Below are 26,774 nucleotides of genomic sequence, written 5' to 3'. Positions count from 1 at the left end.
TTTCACACACCGTTGGGCTTTACACGGAGGTGATGTTCACACACCTCTGGGCTTTACACAGAGGTGATATTTTCATGGAGGTGATGTTTTCACACACCTCTGGGCTTTACCGAATGGACTAGCAAACACCACTGTGTGCAGCCTATATTATTCTAGAGAGGTACGTAACAGCCTCAGCGAATTAAAGAGTTCCAACTGTCGTTCTTGTCTCAACCTGGTCAGTACCAACATTCTAGCCAACACATAGACCAGACAAATTCACAACTTCTGAAATCAAGTCTGTCCTTGGAAGATGGAAGGCAGAGAGGAAGTACTGCACTTGATTAAAGGGTTAAAAGTAAAGCAATTTAAAACCGTATTATCCCCTGAAAACAGGAAGTGGTGATGTTTGTGTTTTTACAGTAGAAGTTAACTGCATGTCTGGAATAACTAACATTGAGTTAGTTGTACCCCTAGATTTTTTCACAGTGCATTTAATTTCAGTATTGGTATAAGATGCTCAGATCCTCTTCCTGGTATAAGATGTTCAGATCCTCTTCCTGGTATTAGATGTTCAGATCCTCTTCCTGGTATTAGATGTTCAGATCCTCTTCCTGGTATAAGATGCTCAGATCCTCTTCCTGGTATTAGATGCTCAGATCCTCTTCCTGGTATAAGATGCTCAGATCCTCTTCCTGGTATAAGATGCTCAGATCCTCTTCCTGGTATAAGATGCTCAGATCCTCTTCCTGGTATTAGATGCTCAGATCCTCTTCCAAGTATGCATCCATCAATGTTATTGTTATTATTATTATTATTACACAACACATGATGACGACCTTTTAAATGTACTCAAACAAACACAAAAGGAAACAAGAATCATCTTAAAACAATAATAATATAATAATCTTCACTTCAAAACCATTTCTTTTTGCTGGCTGCATAACGACCTTTTGGCCAAAACAATCCATTGTTGGGACATATAACCTTCCTTTATTTTCTCATTTTGTATATTACAACCGGCAAAAACATGCACCCAACTGCCCTCTGGGAAATGCAGTTTAAAAAAAGAAGGGGAAAAAAAAGAGTCTCCGGCGCATCACGGTGTCCATTGTTCCAGTCAAAAGGTCAGAGTTCAGTGACTGTTTGATTCAAAAGTGCTTTATGTAGGACAGTAGGACTATTAGAAAGTGAATTAGCATGTATCATCTGGGAAAGAAACACAAGCACGTACGTGAGTGCACACACACACACACACACAATTTCACCATTAAAACACACCGACGTGATGATATGAACGCTAACGTCCATAAATATTGATTCTTCCTAATCTAATCTGTAGTCCAAGTGTTGGATTTCTGTACACATTCCCATTAACTAGAGCGGCTGACCGTTCCAGTAGGTGAACATAACGCCTGTGTGAGGATGGGAAGGTTTAACCCTTTACGTATTAACATAGTCACATCTCAGAGGACGTAACCACTCACCGTGATACCACCATTTTGTCTTCTTTGGATTCTTGTTACACGTTTTTACGTAAAAGGAGTTATCAGGGGGCCGTCTCTGCAGAGAGAGACAACCGTCATGATCAGAGAAGTGCTGGTATAAACATGGCATATAGAGGCAACCTCACTCAGAGTGGAGGTGAAGTTACCTCTAGACAGTCATTTAGATTGAGGTTCAATAGTGTAGAGGCAACCTCATTCAGAGTGGAGGTGAAGTTACCTCTAGACAGTCATTTAGATTGAGGTTCAATAGTGTAGAGACAACCTCATTCATAGTGGAGGTGAAGTTACCTCTAGACAGTCATTTAGATTGAGGTTCAATAGTGCAAAGAGCTTTATTCTGATTCCCCCTCTACCTCACGTGTCAAACTCATTCCAGAGGGCCGTGTGTATGCAGGTTCTCTCACATCCCTTGTACATGATTGATGAACTAAATGTCATTGAGTAGTTAAGACCTCCCCTCACCTGGTTCTAAAGGTCATTGAGTAGTTAAGACCTCCCCTCACCTGGTTCTAAATGTCATTGAGTAGTTAGGACCTCCCCTCACCTGGTTCTAAAGGTCATTGAGTAGTTAAGACCTCCCCTCACCTGGATCTAAAGGTCATTAGGTGGTTAGGACCTCCCCTCATCTGGATCTAAAGGTCATTAGGTGGTTAGGACCTCCCCTCACCTGGTTCTAAATGTCATTGAGTAGTTAAGACCTCCCCTCACCTGGTTCTAAAGGTCATAAACTACAGATTGAAAGGAGAAATCTAAAACCAGCAGACACTGGGTCCTCCATGGCGTGACAGTGACAAGCCTTCTGTATTATAGTGTCAATGGGGCGTGTTTAACATGTCTACTGAACAAAAATATAAAACGCAACATGCAACAATTACAAAGATTTTGACTGAGTTTACATTTCATAAGGAAATCAGTCAATTGAAATAAATTCATTAGGTCCCCCCCCATCTATGGATTTCACATGACTGGGAATACAGATATGCAGATGTATCTGTTGGTCTGTCACATATCCTGTTGAAAAAGGAAAGTAGTGGATCAGAAAACCAGTCAGTATCTGGTGGGACCATTTGCCTCATGCAGCGCGACACATCTCCTTCACATAGAGTTGATCAGGCTTGTTGATTGTGGCCTGTGGAATGTTGTCCCACTCCTCTTCAACGGCGAAGTTGCTTGATATTGGTGGGAACTGGAACACACTGTCCTATACGTCGATCCAGAGCATCCCAAACATGCTCAATGGGTGACATGTCTGGTGAGTATACAGGCCATGGAAAAACTGGGACATTTTCAGCTTCCAGGAATTGTGTACAGATCCTAGTGACATGGGGCCGTGCATTATCATGCTGAAACATGAGGTGATGGCGGCAGATGAATGACACGACAATGGGCCTCAGGATCTCATCACATACCTCTGTGCATTCAAATTGCCATCGATAAAATGCAATTGTGTTTGTTGTCCGTAGCTTATGCTTGCCGATACCATAACCCCACTGCCACCTCTGAGAAATCTGTGGCATTGTGTTGTGTGACAAAACTGCACATTTTAGAGTGGCCTTTTATTGTCCCCAGCGCAAGGTGCACCTGTGTAATGATCATGCTGTTTAAATCAGCTTCTTGATATGCCACAAGTTTCACGTGGATGGATTATCTTGGAAAAGGAGAAATGCTCACTAACAGGGATGTAAACAAATGTGTGCACAACATTAGAGAGAAATACGCTTTTTGTTCGTATGGAACATTTCTGGGATCTTTTTTATTTCAGCTCATGAAACACGGGACCAACACTTTACATGTTGTGTTTATATTTTTGTTCAGTGTATAATGAACTAACCCCTGTACCGGTAAACATTATGCCAGGCATTAAGCATTTTATTCGAATTTGGCGTTCCCCAAGGGTCTGTTGTCGCCCCCTTACCTTCTCTTTGCAGCTGGAGAGCATACTGATAATGCTGAGACAGACTGACTGCACTGAGAGGGCTGGCGACCAGTCTTCTGTTAGTATTGAAAGACAGATGTGACCGTTGCTATAAACGTGAGGATGTACAGGTATATTCTCTCCCATGAACATTACCTGAAATGGAAAACCAACAACGTGATCAGACACATCTCTCCATAATTAATTAAATAGAATACATTTTCCTTGTTTGAGTTCCATCTACTGCATTTTCCACATTTTGTTACGTTACAGCCTTATTCTAAAAATGGATTAAATAAATACAAATCCTCATCAACCTACACACAATACCCCATAATGCAAAACTTTTCCAGTGAACGGAGCAAAGTACAGAGAGATCTTTGATGAAAACCTGCCCCAGAGCACTCAGGACCTCGGACTGGTGCGGAGGTTCACCTTCCAACAGGACAACAACCCTAAGTACACAGCCAAAACAACACAGGAGTGGCCCAGCCAGACATGAACCCGATCGAACATCTCTGGAGAGACCTGAAAATAGCTGTGCAGCAACGCTCCCCATCCAACCTGACAGAGCTTGAGAGGATCTGCAGAGAAGAATGGGAAAAACTCCCCAAATACAGGTGTGCCAAGCTTGTAAAATCATACCCAAGAAGACTCAAGGCTGTAATCGCTACCAAAGGTGCTTCAACAAAGTACTGAGCAAAGGGTCTGAATACTTATGTAAATGTGATATCAGTTTTTTAAATATTTTAATACATTTGCAAAAATGTCATTATGGGCTATTGTGATGTCATTATGGGCTATTGTGATGTCATTATGGGCTATTGTGATGTCATTATGGGCTATTGTGATGTCATTATGGGCTATTGTGATGTCATTATGGGCTATTGTATGTAGATCGATGAGGGGAAAATAACAACGTATTCCATTTTTAGAATAAGTCTAAAACGTTAAAAAAAAAAATGTGGAAAAAGTCCAGGGGTCTAAATACTTTCCGAATGTATCTGGCTTACGGCCTGTTAAAGGTCATCTCCGTCACTTTTCAACCTCATATTCATTATCTCCAGCCAACACGCCAGTGTCTAAAAAAATGTGAAAACAGTGCGTTTCTTGATCTGTGTTTAAAAAGATTAGGTCCTAAAAAAATGTCAAGAGTAGGATTAAAATAAAAAAAAATAAAAACCCAGCGAACCAAACGACTTTCTAGCCAGAGGGAGGGGATTTTCTGGTTCCCCACGTCACGTTTTTTTATTTTGATGATGTCATCGGGTAGAACTTTATTTCAAATTTAGAAATGTGCAATTGTCACATATGTAGACACTGGTATTGTTCTTGAGATAATGGAAAATTAGGTTGAAAAGTGGTGAAATTGCCCTTTAAATTTGGACTCCGATTGGATTAAAATACAGTTTTCCTGCGTTTTACATGTGAGGTGGCAGATTAGGAGAGGGGTGCCAGGAAGGGGGGAGAAAGGGGAGGAGTACATAGAGGGGAGGATAGAAAAGAGGGGGAGGAGGAGGAACAGGAAGAAGAGAAGAGAGAGGAGGAGGAGCAGGAACAAGAAAGGGGGAGGAGGAAGAAGATAGGGGGAGGAGCAGGCACAAGAAAGGGGGAGGAGGAAGAAGATAGGGGGAGGGGGAGCAGGAATAGGGGGAGGGGGAGCAGGAAGAAGATAGGGGGAGCAGGAAGAAGATAGGGGGAGCAGGAAGAAGATAGGGGGAGGGGGAGCAGGAAGAAGATAGGGGGAGGGGGAGCAGGAAGAAGATAGGGGGAGGGGGAGCAGGAAGAAGATAGGGGGAGGGGGAGCAGGAAGAAGATAGGGGGAGGGGGAGCGGGAAGAAGATAGGGGAAGGGGGAGCAGGTAGAAGAGAGTAGGCTGGGGATGGCTGTAGGGATGGGGAAAGAAGAGTGGATAAGGGAGGAGGAAGAGAGATGAGGGTAAGAGGTCAAATGGGAGGAGAGAGAGAGCTGCACACTTAATTAGGGAGGATAACGTGACCTCACAGCTCTCTCTCTAAACTCAGCAGCCACCAGAGACCTCTCTCTGGTGAATAAATTTGATGACCTTCGCGTAAGATTAAACTACCAACGGGACTATCAAAATTGTAATATCTCAAGCCACACACACACACACACAGCCAACCACACATACACACACAGCCAACCACATACAGCCAACCACACACACACACACACACACACACATACAGCCAACCACACACACACACACAGCCAGCCACACATACACACACAGCCAACCACAGACACAGCCAACCACACACACAGCCAACCACACACACACAGCCAACCAGGTTAGCAGGTAATATTAACCAGATGAAATTGTGTCATTTCTCTTGCGTTTGTTGCACGCAGAGTCAGGATATATGCAAAGGTTTGGGCAGCCTGGCTCATTGTGAACTAATTTACCAGAATTTTACGTAATTATGACATAACATTCAAGGTTGTGCAATGTAACAAGAATATTTAGGCTTATGGATACCACCCGTTAGATAAAATACAGAACGGTTCCGTATTTCACTGAAACTATACACAAATAAACGTTTTGTTTTCGACTATATTAATGACCAAAGGCTCGTATTTCTGTGTGTTATTATGTTATAATTAAGTCTATGATTTGATAGAGCAGTCTGACTGATCGATGGTAGGCAGCAGCAGGCTCGTAAGCATTCATTCAAACAGCACTTTCGTGCGTTTTGCCAGCAGATCTTCGCAAGCACAGCGCTGTTTATGACTTCAAGCCTATCAGCCTAATGGCTGGTGTAACCCATGTGAAATGGCTAGCTAGTTAGCTGGGTGTGCGCTAATAGCGTTTCAAACGTCACTCGCTCTGAGACTTGGAGTAGTTATTCCCCTTGCTCTGCAAGGGCCGTGGCTTTTGTGGAGCGATAGGTAACGATGCTTCGATGGTGGCTGTTGTCGATGTGTTCCTGGTTCGAGCCCAGGTAGGGGCGAGGAGGGGGACGGAAGCTATACTGTTACACTGGCAATACTAAAGTGCCTATAAGAACATCCAATAGTCACAGGTATATGAAATACAAATGGTATAGAGAGAAATAGTCCTATAAATACTATATTAACTACAACCTACAACCTTACCTAGGAATATTGAAGATTCATGTTAAAAGGAACCACCAGCTTTCATATGTTCTCATGTTCTGAGCAAGGAACTTAAACGTTAGCTTTCTTACATAGCACATATTGCACTTTTACTTTCTTCTCCAACACTTTGTTTTTGCATTATTTCAACCAAATTGAACATGTTTCATTATTTATTTGAGGCTAAATACATTTTTATTTATGTATTATATTAAGTTAAAATAAGTGTTCATTCAGTATTGTTGTAATTGTCATTATTACAAACAAAAACAATTAATGAATTGGTATCGGCTTTTCTGGTCCTCCAATAATCAGTATCGGCGTCCTCCTCATAGAATCAGGATCCAAGTCCTCTGTTCTCCTCGAGCTCATTTAAATGATAGAACGTTCATATTTGAAGATGGCAGAAAGACCCGTCTCTTTGCCAATGACAAGGAGAATGTTAGTTTAAGAGACTGGTTACTCAGACTAGAATATCTCTGCTGTCACCGTCAAGCTTGATCTTGACATCTAGCCACTTAGCGAGCAAGTTAGCCAACCAAAATGCAAAGCTGGAGCCCTGAGCTGGACATAGTTTATTCAACACATCTTAGATTTCTTATCGTTTTCTTAACACATCTTAGATTTCTTATCGTTTTCTTAATGTCTAGTTAGAAGCAGTTGGGTAACACAAAGCTCCATGTACTTTCCAACCACTCCACAAAAAATGACCACTGCTCCACATTTACCCAACGCCCAGCTAAAACCGCCATTTACCCAACGCCCAGCTAAAACAGCCATTTACCCAACACCCAGCTAAAACCGCCATTTACCCAACGCCCAGCTAAAACCGCCATTTACCCAACGCCCAGCTAAAACAGCCATTTACCCAACACCCAGCTAAAACCGCCATTTACCCAACGCCCAGCTAAAACCGCCATTTACCCAACGCCCAGCTAAAACCGCCATTTACCCAACACCCAGCTAATACCGCCATTTACCCAACGCCCAGCTAAAACCGCCATTTACCCAACGCCCAGCTAAAACCGCCATTTACCCAACGCCCAGCTAAAACCGCCATTTACCCAACGCCCAGCTAAAACCGCCATTTACCCAACGCCCAGCTAAAACCGCCATTTACCCAACGCCCGGCTAAAACAGCCATTTACCCAACGCCCGGCTAAAACAGCCATTTACCCAACGCCCAGCTAAAACCGCCATTTACCCAACACCCAGCTAAAACCGCCATTTACCCAACGCCCAGCTAAAACCGCCATTTACCCAACACCCAGCTAAAACCGCCATTTACCCAACACCCAGCTAAAACCGCCATTTACCCAACACCCAGCTAAAACCACCATTTACCCAACGCCCAGCTAAAACCGCCATTTACCCAACACCCAGCTAAAACCGCCATTTACCCAACACCCAGCTAAAACCGCCATTTACCCAACACCCAGCTAAAACCGCCATTTTATTATTTTATTATTATTAGAAGTAATTATTTTCTTCAAAAAAAAATGTTGAAGAAGATTTGCTGGTTGTTTAAAATAGCGCAGTAGACTGGAACCATCTCTACCTTACAGAATGATATCCATCCTCTTCATCAGACCAGTAGACTGGAACCATCTCTACCTTACAGAATGATATCCACCCTCTTCATTCAGTTCGATGAATGACCCGTTACTAAGCAACATGCCCACTCAGCGTACTCACAGAGCATGGATGGATCTTGACAGTGTCCTGGCTTGCTGATTCAATAGTTACTAAGCTATACAGTACTATTCATCAATGAGGAGCCGCTAGGCTAGCTAGTAGCTATAGTACTCAATGAGGCGGCGCTAGGCTAGCTAGTAGCTATAGTACTCAATGAGGCGGCGCTAGGCTAGCTAGTAGCTATAGTACTCAATGAGGCGGCGCTAGGCTAGCTAGTAGCTATAGTACTCAATGGAGGCGGCGCTAGGCAAGTCCGTAGCACCAGTACTCAATGAGGCGGCGCTAGGCTAGCTAGTAGCTATAGTACTCAATGAGGCGGCGCTAGACTAGCTCGTAGCACCAGTACTCAATGAGGCGGCGCTAGGCTAGTCCGTAGCACCAGTACTCAATGAGGCGGCACTAGGCTAGTCCGTAGCACCAGTACTCGTCAATGAGGAGGCGTTAGGCTAGCTTGTAGCACCAGGACTCAATGAGGCAGCGCTAGGCTAGCTAGTAGCAACAGTATTCATCAACGAGGAGGTGCTAGGCAAGCTACTTACCTGAGGTGAATCGAAAGGATACCGACTACTGAATTTGAAAAGCAGCTGAAATTTCTCTCCTTCATAGAGTGTGCCCGTGGCTCCTTCCATATCTACAATCCATCTGGAAGACAAGACACAACAGATACCATATTAAATTATTATATATTACTGTATATTTGATTCTCCAATATAAACAAACAAGTGTGTGTGTGTTCATGTATGGTCTGGGTCGTAGGTCAATCAGAGATGGAGAGGATGGGATCGGTCCCTTGGCCTGGTCAACATGCCTGAGGATAATCCATTCACTTAGTGCTCATTCTGACAGAAAGAGCCAATGCTAAATCCCTGTCATGATGCGTCGTTATAGAAGACCCAGTAGGAGTTAAGACACCTGACCAGTCCAGTACAACAGATCATTCAGATGACCTCTGAGGATCAGGTCATGTCTGTCCAATACAGCAGATCGTTCAGATGACCTCTGAGGATCAGGTCATGTCTCCTCACCGTTTATTGACTCTCCCACAGGAGAAAGAGAGACACTTAGACAGAAACACGGGTTTTGAACTACCCCAGTCCTTAGCGGTCCTCCCCAGTCAAACCAGATGATTTGTGGGACCAGGGCACTAGGCAGCAAACAGTGGACAGGCACTAGGCAGCAAACAGTGGACATTCTCTAGCTGCTCCCCCTCCCCCAACTATGTCAGTGTCAAGTCTGGATGGGTGTAAAACACTATTTTTAGTGTGAACTCTGAATCAATACATTTTCAACGGGCATAACTTAAAAGACTTGGTTTATCATAGATCTGGGATGAAAAAAATGATTGTTTCTAAAATTTGTAATAATTAATTAAAAATGAAAAGCTGAAATGTCTTGAGTCAATAAGTACTCAACCCATTTGTTACGGTGAGCCTAAATACGTTCAGGAGTAAAAATGTGCTTTAATAACATACAGTATATATTTTTTAATGACTACCTCATTAGGGACGGCAGGTAGCCGATAGTGGTTAGAGCCTTGGGACTAGTAACCGAAAGGTTGCTAGATCGAATCCCCCGAGCTGACAAGGTAAAAATCTGTCGCTCTGCCCATGAACAAGGCAGATAACCCACTGTTCCCCGGTAGGCCGTCATTGTAAATAAGAATTTGTTCTTTAACTGACTTGCCTCGTTAAATAAAGGTTAAACAAAAAATATAAATACATCTCTGTACCCCACACATACAATTATCTAGAAAGGTCCCTCAGTCGAACAGTGAATTTCAAACACCGATTCAACCAAAGACCAGGGAGGTTTTTCAAGGCCTCGTAAAGAAGGGCACCAATTGGTAGATGGGTAAAAACTAAACAAAAAAAGCTAATATTGAATATCCCTTTGAGCATGGTGAAGTTAGTCACTACAAAAAAAACTGGCTCAGTGATGTCACCATGAGGCCAATGTTGACTTTAAAACAGTTACCGAGTTTAATGGCTGCGACAGGAGAAAAACTGAGAACGGATGAACAACTTTGCAGTTACTCCACAACACGAACCTAATTAACAGAGTGAAAGAAGCTTGCACAGAATGAAAATATTCCAAAACATGCATCCTGCTTGCGACAAGGCACTAAGTGTCAAAGCAATTAACCTTTTGCCCTGAATACAAAGTGCAAATCCAACACGACCCATTACTGAGTACCACTCTACATATTTTCAAGAATAGTGTCGTCTGCATCATGTTATGGGTATGCTTGTAATCGCTAAGGACTGGGGAGTTTTTCAGGATAAAAAAAAAATCAATCCTAGAGTAAAAACCTGGTTATCTGCTTTCCACACAGAGATTAATTCACCTTTCAGCAGGACAATAATCTAAAACGCGTTTCCAAGAGTCCAATGGTGGCAAGCTTTACACAACTCCAGCCGACGCTTGGCATTGGTGATTTTAGGCTTGTGTGAGGCAGCTCGGTCATGGAAACCCATTTCATGAAACTCCCGCAAAAATAATTACTGTGCTGACGTTGCTTCCAGAGGCAGTTTGGAACTCGGTAGTGAGTGTTGCAACCAAGGACAGACAATGTTTACATGCAACAAGCTGAAAGGGTGTCCACATACTTTTGTATATATATATAGAATACATTACTTCATCTGTTGTTAAACGTGTGAAATTAGTTTAGATACAGTTTAGGTTCCGTTTTGAGGCAATTATCGGGATGATAATCAACTGGGCTCCGCATATTCCACTGTCGGGAGACTGATCAGAGCAGGCCCCGCAGTCGGGAGACTGATCAGAGCAGGCCCCGCAGTCGGGAGACTGATCAGAGCAGGCCCCGCAGTCGGGAGGCTGATCAGAGCAGGCCCCGCTGTCGGGAGACTGATCAGAGCAGGCCCCGCAGTAAAGGAGTAGGGAAAATCATAAATCATAAAACTGGTAATAAGTCCAGTTCTCTTTGTGATATTAAGGATTATAACAATATGTTATAGATTTATTTAGAAAAAGTCAAGAACGGAGAGAGGGGGGGCTTGACAAAAGAAAAGGCAGAGTAATAAAGTGAATGAGCAGAAAATGAAGCAGTTCTTTCCAATATTTGATCGTTGTTTTGGTTGCTATCGAGCAAAATCGTTACGGTATGACAGCTCTTCCATCAACAACAGATACAAAAACCCTAACACGCACGCTGAGACCACGAGTATGACACGGGCCTGACATTTCACTCTATCACATGGAATGAATTGATTTGTTTTGGGGCTGTTGTTTCATTGAGAAACACACTCTAAATGTTATGATCTTACATATCAGACAAGGATTTTTAAAAAAGGACATATGGAAGAAAAAATTAAATAATATGCTGCTAGTGTCTTTCAGTCAAGTCTGTGAATAAATCAAAATCAAATCGTCATAGTAACCATTACATAACAGAGACAGACTTCGGCCAGGCACACTGGAGTATTGCCAAGCTGAAGCTCTCATAGCAAAGCCACACCCAGGGCCGTACCGCCCTAAAACAAGGTTAAGATCCAGCTCAACAGGTTCTGGAAGGTTCTCATTCCAGTGACTCATACCATTCTTGACAGACAAGAGATCTGGGGTGTATTCATTGTTGCAATATGTTTCGCAATGAAAATAAAAAGTTTCATGTTGGACAAATTCAGGTAGGTAGGAAAGAAGAGTTTGTTTCCTTATGCAATGCAGAACAGCTGAAACTACTAGTGAGCTTGTTCTGCTCAGCAGCATTCAGTCTATCCACTTCTGCATTTGTGTCATTTAGCAGACTCTCTTATCCAGAGACACTACAGTAGTGAGTCATTTAACAGACTCTCTTATCCAGACACTACAGTAGTGAGTCATTTAGCAGACTCTCTTATCCAGACACTACAGTAGTGAGTCATTTAGCAGACTCTCTTATCCAGAGACACTACAGTAGTGAGTCATTTAACAGATTCTCTTATCCAGAGACACTACAGTAGTGAGTCATTTAACAGACTCTCTGATCCAGAGCCACTACAGTAGTGAGTCATTTAGCAGACTCTCTGATCCAGACACTACAGTAGTGAGTCATTTAGCAGACTCTCTGATCCAGACACTACAGTAGTGAGTCATTTAGCAGACTCTCTGATCCAGAGCCACTACAGTAGTGAGTCATTTAACAGATTCTCTTATCCAGAGACACTACAGTAGTGAGTCATTTAGCAGACTCTCTGATCCAGACACTACAATAGTGAGTCATTTAGCAGACTCTCTTATCCAGAGCCACTACAGTAGTGAGTCATTTAGCAGACTCTCTGATCCAGAGACACTACAGTAGTGAGTCATTTAACAGACTCTCTGATCCAGACACTACAGTAGTGAGTCATTTAACAGACTCTCTTATCCAGAGACACTACAGTAGTGAGTCATTTAGCAGACTCTCTTATCCAGACACTACAGTAGTGAGTCATTTAGCAGACTCTCTGATCCAGAGACACTACAGTAGTGAGTCATTTAACATACTCTCTGATCCAGACACTACAGTAGTGAGTCATTTAACAGACTCTCTTATCCAGAGACACTACAGTAGTGAGTCATTTAGCAGACTCTCTGATCCAGAGACACTACAGTAGTGAGTCATTTAGCAGACTCTCTGATCCAGAGACACTACAGTAGTGAGTCATTTAACAGACTCTCTGATCCAGACACTACAGTAGTGAGTCATTTAACAGACTCTCTTATCCAGAGACACTACAGTAGTGAGTCATTTAGCAGACTCTCTTATCCAGACACAACAGTAGTGAGTCATTTAGCAGACTCTCTGATCCAGAGACACTACAGTAGTGAGTCATTTAACAGACTCTCTGATCCAGACACTACAGTAGTGAGTCATTTAACAGACTCTCTTATCCAGAGACACTACAGTAGTGAGTCATTTATCAGACTCTCTGATCCAGACACTACAGTAGTGAGTCATTTAACAGACTCTCTTATCCAGAGACACTACAGTAGTGAGTCATTTAGCAGACTCTCTTATCCAGACACAACAGTAGTGAGTCATTTAGCAGACTCTCTGATCCAGAGACACTACAGTAGTGAGTCATTTAACAGACTCTCTGATCCAGACACTACAGTAGTGAGTCATTTAACAGACTCTCTTATCCAGAGACACTACAGTAGTGAGTCATTTATCAGACTCTCTGATCCAGAGACACTACAATAGTGAGTCATTTAACAGACTCTCTGATCCAGAGACACTACAATAGTGAGTCATTTAACAGACTCTCTGATCCAGAGCCACTACAGTAGTGAGTCATTTAGCAGACTCTCTTATCCAGAGACACTACAATAGTGAGTCATTTAGCAGACTCTCTGATCCAGACACTACAATAGTGAGTCATTTAGCAGACTCTCTTATCCAGAGACACTACAGTAGTGAGTCATTTAGCAGACTCTCTTATCCAGACACTACAATAGTGAGTCATTTAGCAGACTCTCTTATCCAGAGACACTACAGTAGTGAGTCATTTAGCAGACTCTCTGATCCAGACACTACAATAGTGAGTCATTTAGCAGACTCTCTTATCCAGAGTCCCTACAATAGTGAGTCATTTAACAGACTCTCTTATCCAGACACTACAATAGTGAGTCATTTAGCAGACTCTCTTATCCAGAGCCACTACAGTAGTGAGTCATTTAGCAGACTCTCTTATCCAGAGTCCCTACAATAGTGAGTCATTTAACAGACTCTCTTATCCAGAGCCACTACAGTAGTGAGTCATTTAGCAGACTCTCTTATCCAGAGCCACTACAGTAGTGAGTCATTTAGCAGACTCTCTGATCCAGACACTACAGTAGTGAGTCATTTAGCAGACTCTCTTATCCAGAGTCCCTACAATAGTGAGTCATTTAACAGACTCTCTTACCCAGACACTACAATAGTGAGTCATTTAGCAGACTCTCTTATCCAGAGCCACTACAGTAGTGAGTCATTTAGCAGACTCTCTTATCCAGAGACACTACAGTAGTGAGTCATTTAGCAGACTCTCTTATCCAGAGCCACTACAGTAGTGAGTCATTTAGCAGACTCTCTTATCCAGAGTCCCTACAATAGTGAGTCATTTAACAGACTCTCTTATCCAGAGACACTACAGTAGTGAGTCATTTAACAGACTCTCTGATCCAGACACTACAGTAGTGAGTCATTTAGCAGACTCTCTTATCCAGAGACACTACAGTAGTGAGTCATTTAACAGACTCTCTGATCCAGACACTACAGTAGTGAGTCATTTAACAGACTCTCTTATCCAGAGACACTACAGTAGTGAGTCATTTATCAGACTCTCTGATCCAGAGACACTACAATAGTGAGTCATTTAACAGACTCTCTGATCCAGAGACACTACAATAGTGAGTCATTTAACAGACTCTCTGATCCAGAGCCACTACAGTAGTGAGTCATTTAGCAGACTCTCTTATCCAGAGACACTACAATAGTGAGTCATTTAACAGACTCTCTGATCCAGAGACACTACAATAGTGAGTCATTTAACAGACTCTCTGATCCAGAGACACTACAGTAGTGAGTCATTTAACAGACTCTCTTATCCAGAGACACTACAGTAGTGAGTCATTTAACAGACTCTCTGATCCAGAGACACTACAATAGTGAGTCATTTAACAGACTCTCTTATCCACTACAGTAGTGAGTCATTTAACAGACTCTCTGATCCAGAGACACTACAATAGTGAGTCATTTAACAGACTCTCTTATCCAGAGACACTACAGTATTGATGACCTTGTTTGATCCACAGCCCAGCAACATGGCCATGGCTAGAGAGACAGTCTCTTATCTCTGGGTGTATCTGAAGAGTAGACTTAGACTTAGACTTTGTCACTATTAAAAAAAACATTAATGAGCAAGCCTTCCTTCATGACCTGGCCTCTGTAAATTGGTATAGAATCAGCTTGATCCCCTCTGTCGAAGACACTTGGACCTTCTTTTTATATATTTCAGTGGTATTGTTAACAAACACGCCCCCAAAAAGAAAATGAGAATTAAAAACAGGTTGAGCTCCTGGTTCGACCGTGATCTGGCAGTTACTCCACCTCAAGAATCACATTTGGCGAAAGGCTCTGCACACGCATACTCAGGATGACTGGCTCTCGTTCAGGCAAATGAGAAATCAGTGCTCTCAGGCTACCTGGAAGGCCAAAGTTAGTTACTTTAAGGAGCAGTTCTCTCTCTGTGGGTCTCACCCCAAGAAGTTCTGGAAAACGGTTAAAGACCTGGAGAATAAACCCTCCTCCTCCCAGCTGCCCATGTCCCTTAATGTTGATGATGTGGTTGTTACTGACAAGGAGCACATGTCCCTTCATGTTGATGATGTGCTTGTTACTGACAAGGAGCCCATGTCCCTTAATGTTGATGATGTGGTTGTTACTGACAAGGAGCACATGGCTGAGCTCTTTAATCACCACTTCATTAAGTCAGGATTCCTATTTAACATAGTCATGCCTCCTCGCTGTCCAACATTTCCTCATCTCCCACCCCATCTAATGTGACTATCCCCAATGCTCATCCCTCTTTTCCCCTTCTAATGTGACTATCCCCAATGCCCCTCCCTCTTTCCCCCTTCTAATGCAACTATCCCCGATGCTCCTCCCTCTTTTTCCCTTCTAATGTGACTAGTCCCAACGCTCCTCCCTCTTTTTCCCCTGTCCTGCTACAAAGTTTCTCCCTGCAGGCAGTCACTGAGTCTGAGGTGCTAAAGGAACTCCTTAAGCTTAACAAAACATCTGGGTCAGATGGTTTAGACCCTTTCTTCTTTAAGGTTGCAGCCCCTATAATCACCAAGCATATCTCCAACCCTTTTAACCTGTCTCCCTTCTCTGGGGAGATTCCCATTGCTTGGAAGGCAGCCACGGTTCGTATTTAATTTAAAGGGGGAGATCAAGCTGACCCTAACTGTTAGAGGCCCATTTCTATTTTGCCCTGTTTCTTAAAAGTGTTGGGAAAACTTGGCAATAATCAACTGGCTTTCTTGATGTCTCTGGTATGCAATCTGGTTTCCGCTCAGGTTATGGATGTGTCACTGCAACCTTAAAGGTCCTCAATGGTGTCACCATTACCTTTGATTCTAAGCAATATTGTGTTGCTGTTTTTAATGACTTGGCTAAAGCTTTTGATACGGTAGACCATTCCATTCTTGTGGGCCGGCTAAGGAGTATTGGTGTCTCCGAGGGGCCTTTGGCCTTGTTTGCCAACTACCTCTCTCAAAGAGTGCAGTGTACAAAGTCAGAACATCTGCTGTCTCAGCCACTGCCCGTCACTAAGGGAATACCCCCAAGGCTCAATCCTAGGCCCCACGCTCTTCTCAATTTACATTTAAAAAAAATTACTCAACCAGTAGGAATCTCTCTCATCCATTTATATGCAGATGGCAGTCTTATACTCAGCTGGCCCCTCCCCAGATGTTGTGTTAAACAGTCTACAACAAAGCTTTCTTAGTGTCCTACAAGCTTTCTATGCCCTTAAACTTGTTCTGAACACCTCCAAAACAAAGGTCATGTGGTTTGGTAAGAAGAATGCCCCTCTCCCCACCGGTGTGATTACTGCCTCTGAGGGTTTAGAGCTTGAGGTGGTCACCTCATACAAGTACTTGGGAGTAAGGCTAGATGTTACACTGTCCTTCTCTCAGCACATATCAAAGCTGCAGGCTAAAATTAAATCTGGACTTGGTTTCCTCTATCGTAATCACTCTTCTTTCACCCCAGCTGCCAAACTAAGCCTGATTCAGATGACCATCCTACCCGCGCTAGATTTACGGAGACATCATTTATAGATTGGCGGTAAGGGTGCTCTCGAGCGGCTAGATGTTCTTTACCATTCGGCCATCAGATTTGTCACCAATGCTCCTTATTAGGACACATCACTGCACTCTATACTCCTCTGTAAACTGGTCATCTCTGTAGACCCGTCGCAAGACCCACTGGTTGATGCTTATTTTTAAACCCTCTTAGGCCTCACTTCCCCTTATCTGAGATATCTACTGCAGCCCTCATCCTCCACATACAACACCCGTTCTGCCAGTCACATTCTATTAAAGGTCCCCAAAGCACACACATCCCTGGGTCGCTCCTCTTTTCAGTTCTCTGCAGCTAGCGACTGGAACGAGCTGCAACGAACACATCCCTGGGTCGCTCCTCTTTTCAGTTCTCTGCAGCTAGCGACTGGAACGAGCTGCAACGAACACATCCCTGGGTCGCTCCTCTTTTCAGTTCGCTGCAGCTAGCGACTGGAACGAGCTGCAACGAACACATCCCTGGGTCGCTCCTCTTTTCAGTTCTCTGCAGATAGCGACTGGAACGAGCTGCAACGAACACATCCCTGGGTCGCTCCTCTTTTCAGTTCGCTGCAGCTAGCGACTGGAACGAGCTGCAACGAACACATCCCTGGGTCGCTCCTCTTCTCAGTTCGCTGCAGCTAGCGACTGGAACGAGCTGCAACGAACACATCCCTGGGTCGCTCCTCTTTTCAGTTCTCTGCAGCTAGCGACTGGAACGAGCTGCAACGAACACATCCCTGGGTCGCTCCTCTTTTCAGTTCTCTGCAGCTAGCGACTGGAACGAGCTGCAACGAACACATCCCTGGGTCACTCCTCTTTTCAGTTCTCTGCAGCTAGCGACTGGAACGAGCTGCAACGAACACATCCCTGGGTCCCTCTTCTTTTCAGTTCTCTGCAGCTAGCGACTGGAACGAGCTGCAACGAACACATCCCTGGGTCCCTCCTCTTTTCAGTTCTCTGCAGCTAGCGACTGGAACGAGCTGCAACCAACACTCAAACTGGACAGTTTCATCTCCATCTCTTCATTCAAAGACTCAATCATGGACACTCTTAGTGACAGTTGTGGCTGCTTCACGTGATGTATTGTTCCCAAGAGGTGCAGAGGTCTAAGGCACTGCATCTCAGTGCAAGAAGCGTCACTACAGTCCCTGGTTCGAATCCAGGCTGTACCACATCCGGCCGTGATTGGGAGTCCCATAGGGCGGCGCACAATTAGCCCAGCGGCGTCCGGGTTTGTAAATAAGAATTTGTTCTTAACTGACTTGCCTAGTTAAATAAAAAATGTGTGTGGTTGTCTGTGCCCAATAATGTTTTGCTGCTACCATGTTGTGCTGCTGCCATGTTGTGCTGCTGCCATGTTGTTGTCTTAGGTCTCTCTTTATGTAGTGTTTATGTAGTTGTCTCTCTTGTCGTGATGTCTGTTTGACCTATATTTTATTTTTAATCCCTGCCCCCATCCCTGCAGGAGGCCCTTTTGCCTTTTAGTAGGCCGTCATTGTAAATAATAATTTGTGCTTAACTGTCCTCCCTTGTTAAATACATTTTAAAAAGCTACCTAATCACCTGAACCTGGGATTTGTGCACTGTGTTTTTCTTCTATACATGATGGATAGATCCATACTGACAGCCATACCCATCAAAACCCGGCATGTTTCTACACCTGTCAAATTAAAGGCAACATTAACAAAGGCCTGATTTAATAATAACATAGACTTGTCATCTTTGAAGGATTGGGAGGACAAGGTCTTCTGATTTTAGTATGTACATGAATGCATGCTTGGACATAAGTGTGCAGTCGGGGATATGTATCTGTTGAGGTCCTGTCTTAATTGTGTTGACTGAAACTATTCTCTTCTTACAATATTCTTTTTCATGGTTAGTTGAGCTGATCAGTCTTGGCCCACCATTTTGTTAAAATGTGTCATTTTACTACCTGGTTGATCCTGCCAGTAGCATATGCTTGTCTCAAAGATTAAGCCATGCAAGTCTAAGTACACATGACACATGTGGCTTGAAGACTGAAGAAGCCAGTGAGAGAATCTACAGTCTTAACTTTTGTCTTTCTTTAAAAAAAAAAAAAAATATTGTGAGTACAGAGCGGGTTCTTGGTGTTTATCTTCTTTCACAATGAAATGAGCCAGTGGGAAATGTTATAGATCTGCGCAACAAAGCAAGACATGCATATCCACACTAGGACACATAAGAGTCAGCATGCTGATGTACACTCACTGTGTGATGGTGTTCTGTACACTTTTCTCATTGAGTGTCATTCCAGGGGGCGGATCATTTTGCAAAGCCATTAGTTCCTTTTGTAGCCTTTTCTGTAAGAGAAGAACAAACATGTTTAAACTGTAGCCAGATTAGAATATTTGGAGGTACAATTTTCAGAGTTTTGTGGAGAACAAAAAGAAATAAAGAAAGAGGTGTAAACATGAAGCGTGTAGCTAAACTGAGGTAACCCAGACGAGATTAAACAAATCCCCAGTGTTCAGAGACTAGATACAAATCAAGCCAGCTGGATGTGTCGTAATATCCTCTAGCTTGGAGAGTACTGCTAAATAAAAGCCTGTTGCATGCTTCCCAGTTCATGCATATGACGACATTTTGTGGTGTTCCTGGTTTTAAATTTTGGTGTTTGTTTTTTTCTTAGTTCTAAATTTGTTTTGAAAGGAGCATGCTTATTTAAGATAGTGAGGAAATCACTTTTAAAAGAATAACCAGGCATCCTCTACTGATGGAATGAGGTAGAAATCCTTCCAGGATACCAGGGCCAGATCGATTAGAAAGGCCTGCTCGCTGAAGTGTTTAGGGAGCGTTTGACAGTGATGAGGGGTGGTCATTTGACAGTAATGAGGGGTGGTCATTTGACAGTAATGAGGGGTGGTCGTTTGACCGCGGACCCATTACGCACGCAGGCAATGAGGCAGTGATCGTTGAGATCCTGACTGAAGACAGCAGAGGTGTATTTAGAGGGCAGGTTGGTCAGGGGATGATATGAGGGTGCCCGTGTTTACGGATTAAGGGTTGTACCTGGTAGGTTCCTTGATAATTTGTGTGAGATTGAGGGCATCTAGCTAAGATTGTAGGACGGCCGGGATGTTAAGCATATAGCAATTTAGGTGACCTAGCAGAACTAACTCTGAAGATAGATGGGGGGCAATCAATTCACATATGGTGTCCAGGACACAGCCGGGGACTGAGCGGAGTCTATAACAAGCAGCAACAGTGAGAGACTTATTTCTGGAAAGGTGGATTTAAAAAAAATAGAAGCTCGAAATGTTTGCTTGAAATGAAATGCTTTTACGGTTACCAAAGTCAACAGATGAGAGCACCTGGGGAATAGGAGTGGAACTGGGGGCTCCAGGGCCTGGGTTAACCTCTACATCAGAGGAACAGAGGAGGAGCAGGATAAGGGTACGGCTAAAAGCTATAAGAGCTGGTCGTCTAGTGCGTTGGGGACAGAGAATAAAAGGAGCAGATTTCTGGGCGTGGTAGAATAGATTCATTATGTACAGACATGGGTATGGTAGGATGTGAGTACAGTGGAGGTAAACCTAGGTGTTGAGTGATGATGAGAGATCTTGTCTCTGGAGGCACCAGTCAACGCCTAGGCATCAGCTGTGTAGCCGAATGATCATAGGGTCAAATGAGCAGCAATAGGTGAGACAGGGTGCTGTTCGGTAGTCACTACTACACTGGGTGAGTCAGGGTGCTGTTCGGTAGTCACTACTACACTGGGTGAGTCAGGGTGCTGTTCGGTAGTCACTACTACACTGGGTGAGTCAGGGTGCTGTTCGGTAGTCACTACTACACTGGGTGAGTCAGGGTGCTGTTCGGTAGTCACTACTACACTGGGTGAGTCAGGGTGCTGTTCGGTAGTCACTACTACACTAGGTGAGTCAGGGTGCTGTTCGGTAGTCACTACTACACTGGGTGAGTCAGGGTGCTGTTCGGTAGTGACTACTACGCTAGGTGAGTCAGGGTGCTGTATGGTAGTCACTACTACACTGGGAGAGTCAGGGTGCTGTTCGGTAGTCACTACTACACTGGGTGAGTCAGGGTGCTGTTCAGTAGTCACTGCTACACTGGGTGAGTCAGGGTGCTGTTCGGTAGTCACTGCTACACTGGGTGAGTCAGGGTGCTGTTCGGTAGTCACTGCTACGCTAGGTGAGTCAGGATGCCGTTCGGTAGTCACTACTACACTGGGTGAGTCAGGGTGCTGTTCGGTAGTCACTGCTACACTGGGTGAGTCAGCGTGCTGTTCGGTAGTCACTGCTACGCTAGGTGAGTCAGGATGCCGTTCGGTAGTCACTACTACACTGGGTGAGTCAGGGTGCTGTTCGGTAGTCACTGCTACACTGGGTGAGTCAGGGTGCTGTTCGGTAGTCACTGCTACGCTAGGTGAGTCAGGATGCCGTTCGGTAGTCACTACTACACTGGGTGAGTCAGGGTGCTGTTCGGTAGTCACTGCTACACTGGGTGAGTCAGGGTGCTGTTCGGTAGTCACTGCTACGCTAGGTGAGTCAGGATGCCGTTCGGTAGTCACTACTACACTGGGTGAGTCAGGGTGCTGTTCGGTAGTCACTGCTACACTGGGTGAGTCAGGCTGCCGTTCGGTAGTCACTGCTACGCTAGGTGAGTCAGGGTGCTGTTCGGTAGTCACTGCTGCACTGGGAGAGTCAGGGTGCTGTTCGGTAGTCACTGCTACACTGGGTGAGTCAGGGTGCTGTTCGGTAGTCACTGCTACGCTAGGTGAGTCAGGATGCTGTTCGGTAGTCACTACTACACTGGGTGAGTCAGGGTGCTGTTCGGTAGTCACTGCTACACTGGGTAAGTCAGGGTGCCGTTCGGTAGTCACTGCTACGCTAGGTGAGTCAGGGTGCTGTTCGGTAGTCACTGCTACACTGGGTGAGTCAGGGTGCTGTTCGGTAGTCACTGCTACACTGGGTGAGTCAGGGTGCTGTTCGGTAGTCACTGCTACGCTAGGTGAGTCAAAGGACACAGCGTTAATAAAAGCGAGCGGCCGGGGCAAAGGAGGTATTGTAGCCCTAGAATTAGCTGGTATATGGGCCTAGCTCGAGGCTAGCTGGTGCTTGCTTCGGGACAGAGGCGTTAGCTAACAGTAGCCACTCGTTTGCAGCCAGCTAGCTGCGATGATCCGGTGTAATGATCCAGAGCGGCAGGCATCCGGTGATGTGGTAGAGAGAAGCAGTCCGATATGCTCTGGGTTGATATCGCACCTGTGCAGACTGGCAGGTATTGTCCGAGTTAAGGCTGGCTGGTGACCGAGACAAACGTGAAGACCGCTAGCCGTGGCTAACAAAGGCTAGTAGCTAGTTAGCTGGCTAGCTCCTGATGGAAGTTCCAGTTATATGGAATAGAAATAGCAGATCCGTACCACATTGGGTGAGGCGGGTTGCTGGAAAGTATAATTAGTTCGTAGATAGAAAGTGAGATTAAGATATATATGTAAAAGCCCGGCTATTTACACAGGATAAGACAAAGACAAACACACACGTCCTACTGCTACGCCATCTTGTATTGCTATACTCAGCCTTGTCTCAGGATGGTAGGTTGGTGGTTGAAGATATCCCTCTAGTGGTGTGGGGGCTGTGCCTTGGCAAAGTGGGTGGGGTTATATCCTGCCTGTTTGGCCCTGTCCGGGGGTATCGTCGGACAGGGCCAGTGTCTTCCGACCCCTCCTGTCTCAGCCTCCAGTATTTACGCTGCAATAGTTTGTGTCGGGGGGCTAGGGTCAGTCTGTTATATCTGGAGTATTTCTCAGGTCTTAACCAGTGTCCTGTGTGAATTTAAGTATGCTCCCTCAGAGAGAGAGAGAGAGAGAGAGAGAGAGAGAGAGAATTAGAGGACCTGCGCCCTGGGACCATGCCTCAGGACTACCTGGCCTGATAACTCCTTGCTGTCCCCAGTCCACCTGGTCATGCTGCTGCTCCAGTTCCAACTGTTCTGCCTGCGGCATGGACTCTGACCTGTTCACTGTCTCGAACTCTGAATGAACTAACATTTACTCCTGAGGTGCTGACCTGTTGCAACCTCTACAACCACTGTGATGATGATGATGATTATTATTATTATTATTTGACCCTGCTGGTCATCTATGAACGTTTGAACATCCTGGCCATGTTCTGTTATAATGGCCACCCCTCAGAGCCTGGTTCCTCTCTAGGTTTCATCATAGTGTCATGTCTTCAGTATCATTAAAGGTGAAGACTGTTATTTTATCAAATCGATTCTCTGTATCATGTAAATTGAATTAACTAGGAAGTCGGGGCACCACGGAAAATGTTCAGGTTACAAAGTTATAATTTTCCGAATATAACTCTTCAGATATTTTAATAGTCTTCCGATATGATTGGTTTAGAAAGAACAGGGGGTGTGGACAGATAACTGAGCGGGAAAGACAAAATGGATCACTACACACAGTGGGTCATTTTTTCATTGAAATGCTAATCCTTTGCACATAAACGCTCGCTCATTCGGGAATAATTCTCTGTTGGAATCGTCGGTCCGTCTGCGGGAGAGTCAGTTCATCAGAGAGCCTCTGGTTACTCATGGTGGTTGCTCTATCGGCGGCTCCTGTTGTATTGGATACGTCAGGTGTCCATTGTTCTTAGAGTAGATGTTTTCGGCGGTTGTCGGTATTCGTATTCCAGGTTTACATCATTTCTAGCTGCAGAATTAGTAATTAGTATCTAAGATTTGCTCTTATTCTGTAGGGATCGATAGTCTTAGAGTTTAACCATTTCCAGACTAGTAGCCAATGCGCCACGTGGTTTTCTAGTCTTGGTACTCAACCATTGCAACCACTGGGTTTGCTTTGTCTGAAGAGGATTTCCTCAGGAGGGGGTTTTATCTGTAACAATAGAAAAGGGCGGTTCCATGACGCCAGATCATGTTTGTGCTCACAGGGGGGTGGCCGCTGACTAGTTAACCTTTACAGGGAATACAATTCTCTCATTCTAAAAAGGTTAAAATCACATTACATCATTTCACAAAAACGTTCATCTTTACTCATTCATTTATACAAGAATTAGATGCAAACCCCATAATTGAGAAATGTACACATTCAGAGATAGCAACGCGTTTCCTGTCTTCCATGAGATCACCAAATGAAACACACTCGTCATACCCGTCTCCTACGTGTCAACGGACCCTTCCCACATTCTTACAAGTGGACATAGTTTAATTCTCCCATTTTGGGGATTTAGGAGTTCGGCCAAGTGAAATCCCTTGTTCTCTTTCCACACGGCCCGGGGGAGAGTCTCTGCCAGGAATTTACAACCTGAGATAACAGAACCTGGGTGTAGGAGTATGAGGGGAAGCCACGATCTAAAACCAGAAAGGGCCACGTCCAGGTTCTTGCTTTTCTAAGGGAGTTTTTCCTAGCCACCGTGCTTCTACATCTGCATTGCATTCTGTTTGAGGTTTTAGGCTGGGTTTCTGTACAGCACTTTGTGACATCGGCTGATGTAAAAAGGGCTTTATAAATACATTTGATTGTAAGTTGGAAGCACAGAATCGTCTAGAATGTCATTGTATGCTGTAGCGATAAGATTTCGCTTCACTGGAACTAAGACTGCCCGAATCATGAAAAACAGCCCCAGACCATTATTCCTCATCCACCAAACTTTACAGTTGGGACAATGAAGTCGGGCAGTAGCGTTCTCTTGGCGTCCGCCAAGCCCAAGCCCGTCCGTCTGACTGCCAGATGGTGAAGCATGATTCAGAGAACGTGTTTCCACTGCTCCAATAGCGGTGAGCTTTACACCACTCCAGCCAATGCTTGGCATTGCGCATTTGTGCGGCTGCTCGGCCATGGAAACCCATATCCTGAAGCTCTCAATGAACAGTTATTGTGCTGACATTGCTTCCAGAGGTAGTTTGGAACTTGGTAGTGAGTGTTACAACCGAGGACAGACAATTTTTACGCGCTACGTAGGCTTCAGCACTCGGCGGTTCCGTTCTGTGATTTTTTTTTTTTACCCCTTTTTCTCCCCAATTTCGTAGTATCCAATTGTTGTAGTATCGCTACAACTCCCGTACGGGCTCGGGAGAGACGAAGGCTGAATGTCATGCGTCCTCCGATACACAACCCAACACAGCGCGCATCCAACCCGGAAGCCAGCCGCACCCAGCCCAGCCGCACCAATGTGCCGTGCACCTGGCAACCTTGGCTAGCGCGCACTGCGCCCGGCCCGCCACAGGAGTCGCTGGTGCGCGATGAGACAAGGAGATCCCTACCGACCAATCCCTCCCTATAACCCGGACGACGCTAGGCCAATTGTGCGTCGCCCCACGGACCTCCCGGTCGCGGCCGGTTACGACAGAGCCTGGGCGCGAACCCAGGGACTCTGATGGCACAGCTGGCGCTGCAGTACAGCGCCCGTAACCACTGCGCCACCCGGGAGGCCCGTTCTGTAAGCTTGTGTGGCCTACCACTTCGTGGCTGCGCAGTTGTTGCTCCTTAATGTTTCCACTTCACAATAATAACAACACTGGGGGCAGCTCTAGCAGTGCAGAAATTTGATGAACTGACTTGTTGGAAAGGTGGCATCCTATGAGGTGCCACGTTGAAAGTCACTGAGCTCTTCAGTAAGGCCATTCTACGGTCAATGTTAGGCTATGGAGATTGCATGGCGGTGTGCTCGATTTCATACCTGTCAGCAATGTTTGTGGCTGAAATAGCCAAATCCACTCATTTGTAAGGGTGTCCATATACTTTTGAATATATAGTGTGTTTATACGGACGCCTTAACCTTGCGTCTGCTACTCGCATTAACTCTGTCTACACTAACAGTAATATAACTAACGTTGCACAGCTATTAGCTTAGAAGTGTTTACAATCATAACAGGTAGCTAAAATTTGGACAGCCAGTTGCCTGGATAAGGTTTCAGCTAGATAGGGTTTCAGAACACAAAGCTAGCTAATCCACTTCATGAATTCAGACAAGCTGACCCAGTCAGCCACCTGACATAGCGAACAACTTTAGCTAGCTAACGTTAGCATGCTAACTAGCTGTTTATGTTGCTCGCCGCCATGTCACTGCACTCATAAACCACCGGTGACTATGTTTGTTAGTTCAGTTTGCTAGCTAGCTAACTATTTAAAACGTGAAACAGAGTCCAACAGGGGGAGGGGGAAGTAGTAGTTAGCTTGCTAACGTCGTTAGCAACTCTGTTCTTTCTAGCTGTTCATGATAACTAGATGCAGGCGTTGAAACCCGAGGTAACTTGTAAAATAACAGTTAAAACGTCAAAATAAATGTTTTAAAACCTCGCATCTTAAAACAGACCCGTGTTATTTATATACATACAAATACTGATTTATTTTTTAAAAGTGTGTTGAAATATCAGATGAAAAGATAATAGAAGGTGATGACTGTCTGTGGAGATCCTACCTGCATCGACGCCATGATGGAAACCCCCTGCGTCAGAGCGACGCAAAACGTGACGCTGCGTCAGGATATCACATGGGATGGGGGGAAGCGTTGTGAAAATGTAGTGAGACAATTCTTTCCCTTTCCCAGGATGTGCTGTGCAGGGCAACAGAAAAGCCAACCGAAGACTCTTGTATTGAATCCTCGAGCGGCGCATTTAATCGGGAAAAACGTGAATTCAATTGAGATGTCACTTGGTGGACTAGAAACTGTACTGAAAAAAAATGGTCAATGACCTCTAGTAGTTGCATCAAGATAAAAGGGCCCGTTTCAAACTGTTTCTCATATTCCACC

At 44.6% G+C, this 26,774-nt stretch overlaps 1 protein-coding gene across 1 annotated transcript; it reads right to left on the bottom strand.

Annotated features, from left to right (window-relative positions):
- LOC139420127 (probable ubiquitin-conjugating enzyme E2 W-B) lies at window positions 1–26,474 on the bottom strand. Its single transcript, XM_071169870.1, has 7 exons — window positions 26,442–26,474; window positions 19,252–19,343; window positions 8,754–8,856; window positions 3,403–3,558; window positions 1,467–1,542; window positions 98–1,188; window positions 1–44 (listed from the first exon to the last, which is right to left on the bottom strand). Exons 1-6 carry the CDS (start codon window positions 26,454–26,456, stop codon window positions 1,175–1,177), a joined length of 456 nt encoding a protein of 151 aa, XP_071025971.1. The 5' UTR covers window positions 26,457–26,474; the 3' UTR covers window positions 1–44; window positions 98–1,174.
- Window positions 26,475–26,774: the final 300 nt, after the last annotated feature.

Source organism: Oncorhynchus clarkii, chromosome 11 (assembly GCF_045791955.1).
Source record: "Oncorhynchus clarkii lewisi isolate Uvic-CL-2024 chromosome 11, UVic_Ocla_1.0, whole genome shotgun sequence".
NCBI classification, from domain to species: Eukaryota; Metazoa; Chordata; class Actinopteri; order Salmoniformes; family Salmonidae; genus Oncorhynchus; species Oncorhynchus clarkii.
Note: the sequence above shows the minus strand (reverse complement) of the source record. Positions and strands in the feature narration are given on the sequence as shown.

What these genes read in the sequence shown, in the direction of transcription:
- LOC139420127 (XM_071169870.1), bottom strand. An exon ending in ATCCTTTCGATTCACCTCAG is followed by an intron (nt 3,559 to 8,753) that starts GTAAGTAGCTTG and finishes TTTCCATTTCAG; the next exon opens with GTAATGTTCATGGGAGAGAA. An exon ending in TCTCCAGCTGCAAAGAGAAG is followed by an intron (nt 1,543 to 3,402) that starts GTAAGGGGGCGA and finishes CTCTCTCTGCAG; the next exon opens with AGACGGCCCCCTGATAACTC.